The sequence below is a fragment of the Egretta garzetta genome, unplaced genomic scaffold (assembly GCF_000687185.1).
Source record: "Egretta garzetta isolate BGI_Z169 unplaced genomic scaffold, ASM68718v1 scaffold373, whole genome shotgun sequence".
In the NCBI taxonomy this organism is placed as follows: domain Eukaryota; kingdom Metazoa; phylum Chordata; class Aves; order Pelecaniformes; family Ardeidae; genus Egretta; species Egretta garzetta.
The window spans coordinates 2,528,390-2,535,166 of NW_009259184.1; the positions used below are offsets into that span (position 1 = coordinate 2,528,390).

Below are 6,777 nucleotides of genomic sequence, written 5' to 3' on the forward strand. Positions count from 1 at the left end.
GAAAAACATTTATTAACTCACAGAGACTTTGCAATCTTGGCCTGACATAAGGCTGAAGCAGTTGCCATTTGAGTTAGCTTTTGTTCATACAACAGGTGCCACAGTCGAACCATTTTTTCTATTTTGAAGAACTCTGAGAGCTTCCTCAGAGGCCCATTGGTGCTAAAAGTGTTTGTTCGTAACCAGTGAGAGGCACTTTTTAACATGCCCGCAGTGTATCTGCAAATGAAAGGCTGGCTTCACGTCAGGAACGGTCTGGTCCAGCCAGGAATGATTAACTGGAAGTAGGAGTACCTTGGTCCTTCCCAGGACAGTTGTATAAGGAAACAAGAAAGTTTAACCTAAATATTAGATGTCCATTACATGGATCTGTGTCATAACCAAAAGCACAAGTCTCTGCTTTGGACATATCTTTGGCTATCTACAATTGTCTTCTGTACGTTCCTCCACAACACATGAAATCCCGCGGTTGCTGACGTCCAAGAAAAGACATACCACTGCTTTCACCAGGCTAGGATTTTATCCATTTTGAATATCCAGGAGATCAAAGTGAGTTACACATGTATTCTATGGATACCTCTGAGAACAGAAAAATAAATTCAAGTGACACTCAAACAAAGGATGGAAAAGAAATTAAAGGGGAAATGATGATGTATTTTTAGTTTGAATCCATCCTAAGACACCTAGAGAAAGCCATGGGAGCTTTTTTTACACTTACATATATATTCCTACCCCATTATAAACCCAAATCGTACAAAAAATAGGATCTTTAAGTATCCCATTAAGTTTTGCAAATCTAGAGGAACCCCAAAATGAACATTTTTTGTCCTGTTCCTTCAATCAGCCAGAGATATATAGGTATAAAATCTACCACCCAGTAGTTCTCAGCTACTTTCCATTGACCTGTTGCCATTCCTCTCTTTGGAATTCCCCATTAAAACACCGAAAACCTTCTCTGATACAGAAAATGTTCTACCCTTTCTTGAAGCTGACACCTGCAAAGTCGTATGCTCTTGCATGTCTGCAACCTCAACGAAATGAAAACAGAAAAAAAAAGAAAAGCTTTGCTCTCAAACCTGGTAGTACTTAATGCAGGGTTCAGTACATCATACAGCTACACCTACCACTTCTTGGTAAGGCAAAACCAATTCTTACCCTTGCTACCCATTATCAAGTGGAAGATCTTCTTCTGTAGCAATTACCCCTGAACAAAAAATGAAGCTTCCAGAAGACTGAAGATACCCTTCTGTAACCAAGGCCGTACACAGGTCTTTGCACAAGTACCCAAACTCCCTTTCTGCCTAAGGCTCGGGAACATTTGTGGACCAGAAAACAGATTAGATGTTCAACAATTTATTTTAAGTAACATCAGTTTTTAATATATTGCCTGAATAAATATTTCCATCTGTATCACACCATCAAAGAATATCAATATGAAAAATGTGGCTTTCTGTCCAAGCCATGTTATCACTTTAAGATTAATAGGTTTTTTTAATACGATAAATATTTCAGAACATAGAACTTGCGTAATAATCAGCTCTTTAAAGACTGGGACTTTTCTCGTCTACCGAGAGTCAAACAGGGACATTTACAGTGAAGTAAAAAGTTCCACTAAGAGTTCTTTAGGAAGGAGAGATTAAATTGGCTTCCAAGGTCCAGTCAGCCATCTATATGTTTCTCTGTTCAACAGTTCTTCATCTTGCTGAAACTTTTGATAGCAAGGTTGTGGTCACCCACAAATGAACAATTCTGTGTTGAGCTGATTTGTTGAAGTAACTCCAGTTAAAACACAAACATACATAAAGGCTGAAATTACGCCTTGTTATTTCAGCTACCAACACTGACATTCAACGCTTTTTTTTCCTTTTCCTTTTCTAATTACCAAGAATGTATTTGGAAAGGTTATTAAGTAAAAAGTTAAGGAGGAGATGATAAGTGTTACATTGAATCAACTCTTCTACACCACCCAACATTTCACATCTTTATCTCTCTACCGCGCCAAGGAGCAGTTTAGGCCTCCTAGTTATCAGGCACTTCATTACACCCTTTTTTTGATATGGAGTTTCCATTAAGCAAATACTTGTCACTTAGATTTTTCTTTCTTTGTCTTGTATTTTCCTAGCTATGGATTAGCAACTTCTAAAGGGACTGCAGTAAGAAAACCATATAAAAATGTGGCTTAGCATGATGTCCTTCATTAGGCTCTGTAAAAAGAGGAAATTAAGGATGAGAGTCACAGCTTGCTACTCTATATTCAATTAGGACCGGCTTCTTTGTGGCTGTGGTTCATGCAGGATGTGCAGTTATCTAATACAGCCAATTCTGGCAGCCAAACAATTAGAATGCAAAGCATAACTTAAAACAGGCTCTGGCAGTATTTTTTTTCCTTTGGTTGTGGCATCTTCAGCAGACTTAAATCAGATCATATCCTATGCTGAAATTCTGAACTCATATTCTGAAACTGAATGCAGCTTTTAAAATGCTTCATGGTGCAAAAATTGAATACTATATGACTGAAGAAAGCAAGCAAAGAAGGGCTTTGATGCCTGCACATGCACAGATGTACAAAATCTAAAAGAAAAATAATGGTGCATTTAAGCACAACATCCTAAAACTGACTCTGTTCCGTGGTGAGGTCAAAGCAGGCTCTTGTGTCAACTAATAGGTCAATAACATGCTCAAGGTGTGCAACACTCAAGCACATCAGCAACAGTAATAAGCCTTGCACATCTCCCTTCTTTTGCATGACTCGCTTTTAGCGAAGATTGTAAGAATCTGGCAGTGTCTTCCTACCTAGCAATAATCATCACCCTCTCTCCCCAGCTGGTCTGCACAGCTTCCTGATGAGGTGGCCTTGTTGCAGAGTATAGCACAAAGTCAAGTCACACGCAGATTAAAATACCTCTCTTCCTACACGTTTCCACCACAGGGCTATTTTTACCTCCAGACACACATTCTTAAGCAGCCTTCTGTTTCACTGATGATAGCTCAGGTACTTCAATGGCAGCTTGAACGGCAAAGTGAAGGAAACACAATGCCCAAACAACCTCCGTCTCCGGAAGTCTGTAAATTGCCTCCTGCCAAGAGCTAGGTAAGTATACTGGAAAACATCACTGGTTAAACCACACCACCTTATTATATTCTTTCCGGCTGCTGGCCACTGTCGGAGACAGAGTGCTGTCCTAGACTGACGTTTGTCTGGATCTGGGACGTTCTTTAGCATGTGTGCTGTGCCCCTGCACTCTGGGCTACTCATCTACTGCAAGGGGGTAAGAGTTCAAGTCCCCTTGCCTTTTCCTTTGGTATAAGGAGCATCCTTTCATCCCTCCATGCTTAGCTGGTAGAGTTTCCAGCGGTTGTATTCTTCCTTCCAAATTCTGTTTCTATTATAATTCACTCTCTCCAACGTTATTTTCAATAAAAAACCAACAAAAATATACCTAAATGAGAACATCAGGTCAGGCTATTGGACATTATCCAATGATCAGAAAGACATGTGGAGTCTTTATTAATTTCAAACTCAGCCAATTAACAAGCTACAGTGACAAGCCAACCAAACACTTTCAGAAATGACATACTTACCCTTGAGTTTGAGGTCCACATTGTGTCGCAGCCAAGGATAAACACCATAGTTTGACATGTCTTCAGGAATAGGGTGATTATATATCCAGCCATCACATGCAAATCGATAGAAGTTCTCACATGGATCTACAGATTGATTTATCTTGCTTAGGATGCCAGCAGCTGTAAAAAAGACACCACAGAAATTTTGTGGAACACTTTTTCTTAAACAGAGAACTACACGAGACCACAGTCCAGAGATGATGATTAACATTTACCAATCTCTACAACATGATGCTGACCTCTATTGCAAGCTAAGCCTTGCTGTTCTAGGACTGATGTGTCATTTTTAAAGACCCTCAAGAATACCACCCAGCTTCTCTAGCATCTAACACTGTCTACATGACAAGCAAAAAAAGAAAGACAAAATATCTGCAATGAATGTTCTTGAGTGCTGTACAGCAGTGACCGCTGAACCTAGCACTACAGGAACATGAACTGCTGGAGCCAGGCACCAGAAGACAGGCTCTCCATTGTTGCCATGATAGATTGAATTGCCTGAGGAATTTAGTAGCAATACATATCAAGCAGATTGTAATTAGCATTCCAGAAATTATGCACTGTTTACCTTTAGCTGAAAAGCTGCACAAGAAAACAAATCAAGTTCTGATCTACCATTCATGGGAAAATATAATTGTAGTATTTTCAGCTCCATTTTGTGACTGCATCTCCACCACTCACTATTGCACGTGGGACTGCAAGGTAAGAGAGATCTGTCTGACAAGCCAGAGACGTAATAGCTTTTGAGTATCTAATCACAGAATCACAGAATGGTTTGGGTTGGAAGGGACCTTTAAAGGTCATCTAATCCACACCCCCCTGCAATAAGCAGGGACATCTTCAACTACATCAGGTTGCTCAGAGCCCTGTCCAACCTGACCTTGAATATTTCCAGGGATGGGGCATCTGATGCCTCTCTGGGCAACCTGTTCCAGTGTTTCACCACCCTCGTTGTAAAGAATTTCTTCCTTGCATCCAGTCTAAATCTACCCTCTTTTAGTTTAAAATCATTACACCTTTCGTGCATTAATAGTGATTGTGGCATAAATCTAGGGTCGAGTACTGGGTTGAGTTACATGGAATATGTGGGTACTGGACATTTTTTGGCTAAATGACCATGTGTTTTGAGGCTTATCCAAATAACTGATTAAAATTCCTAGCAGGAAATCTGATCACTTTTACAGACTTTATTGGTACTATTTCTAGCATCCAGTAACTCTTCTTCATCCACTTAGAGTAACACTTCCTGTAACATTTCTGTGTCTCAGCTGTAATTCTCTCTCACACATTAGAAACTCTTAAACTGTCTACATCACAGACATTTTGGTCCTTGGCAATTTTCTATCACTCCTGAAAAGCTGTTCAGTGAGGCGGGGCTCAGGTCTCAAGACACTATGTAGTCACTACACAGGGCACTGAGCTACAACAGTCAGGTCATGGCGGGGGCCAAGTCTGCCCGGGTGCAAAGTCCTAACTTCTGCAGAGCTTACCAAAAAATCCATGTTATTTTGCATGCACATGAGAAGAAATTCAATTAAGATTCAAACTTCTTAAGTGATGTATTTTTGTTCTGAAGCTCAAGATGAAGCCTCTCTGCCGCGCCCCCCCCCCCCCCCCCCCCTTTTTTTTTTATTGGGGGCTTTGTGGGTGGCAGTGTTTTGGTTAGTCATCCCACCTTGCTTAGACATTTACACTCACTCAAGAATCAGCTCTGGAGGGTGGTGCCCAGGGAGGCCAAGAGCACTGTCAAGTGTAGCACCGAGCAGAAACAGAATGGCAAGAAACATCCTGGTAACACTGAGATCTGCAAATCTGTCAATTTATGGGGGTGTCTCAGGTCCTACCAAGCCCAGTCCCTTTAGCTCGCACTCAATCTAATAGCTGTCCCAGCTCTATAAGGGTTACCACGTGTACCTGTGTGGGGAAAAGAGCTTGCCAGTATGGAAGTAGTTGCAGGTTTTGAGTCGTAGTCACCACATTACAGTTGTGCAAATCTGTGCAAGATCTGGCTCTAAAGCATCTCTGTGCTTAACAAGTCACTTGCTAGTTTTCTGTCTCCTGGGAAGGAAACAACAAAATACACCTGTAGGCCAAATCACCCAACATTTTCTTTCCTATTAAATAAATAAAACCTATGGGAAACTTTGAGTTAACTTGTGTAGAAGGGAGTTAAACCAATTTAAAATGTGGATTTTAATTGTAGAAAATAGACAGATCTGCAGTGACATAAACAGTGACTTTTTAAAAAGGCGAGTGTGTGTGTGTCCCCCTCATTATTAATGAAGCTTTCTGAGTAACATGTATCGTGGAAAAAAATGAAACAGAATAAATATCTCACTAACATACTATAATCATGATATAATAGAGAGGATAAAATTGTTGCTTACCAGCTTCAATGCATTCTGAGGTCAAACAGTACTGTTGCTTCGGATGAAACTTTATAAGACCTTGGCTAACTGCAAAATGGAAAACCATAATGAGTTCATTTGCAATGAATTCTGACCACTGCAGCCAAATGTTGTGTACTTGACCATTCAAACATCAGTGCAATCTCTGGCCCTGATGCATCTCTGACTACACGGATTTAAAACAGTTCGAATGTGTATTAAGTAAATACTGCAGCTCATAGCAAATAATTTCCCCCTCCTGTGCCTGCTTTCTCCTCCCTCTGTCTTTGCTCGTAGGCAGCATGGCTGGCTGTCTCTCAGCGTACGTTTGCACGGTGCCTGGAGCAGCAACACTTCAGCCTCGCTCACTGACAGCAGGCGCCACCATGGTACACGCAATCTGTCGTGGTCGCTACCGTCCTCCAGAGATGCACCTTCCACAGCTGGCGATGCAACCTGGAGCTGTCTAGCCACCTTCTGCAGGGTTTCCACAGCTCCTCCCAAGCAGCCGGGGCTCGCGCTGCCCACCGGCACGACCCAGCGCCAACGGGACGCAGTCAGGGTCCCCCTTATTCCAGCCTGGAATAAACCAGACAGCAATGGGCACACGGATAGCTGTGGTTTAGAAGGCACAGTGCAGTTTCTGTCTGAACCGGCTCCCAAAAGTGCTGTAATTGTATTCGCTTCCAAAAAACCTTGCTGACAAGCACTATGAAATTATCAGTTTATTTTGCTCATCTTTTAAAAATATGTATTACAGCTGCCATTG

The 6,777-nt window shown here is 41.4% G+C and overlaps 1 protein-coding gene across 1 annotated transcript in view; it reads right to left on the reverse strand.

Moving 5' to 3' along the window:
* The window catches only part of PHEX (phosphate regulating endopeptidase homolog X-linked), a 111,348-nt gene that overhangs the window by 100,231 nt on the left and 4,340 nt on the right, over positions 1-6,777 (reverse strand). The window contains exons 2-3 of the mRNA XM_009635698.1: positions 6,009-6,077; positions 3,583-3,744 (exon numbers count right to left, since the gene is read on the reverse strand). Of these exons, the coding sequence (XP_009633993.1) occupies positions 3,583-3,744; positions 6,009-6,077 (231 nt within the window). The remainder of the gene's footprint in view (positions 1-3,582; positions 3,745-6,008; positions 6,078-6,777) is intronic.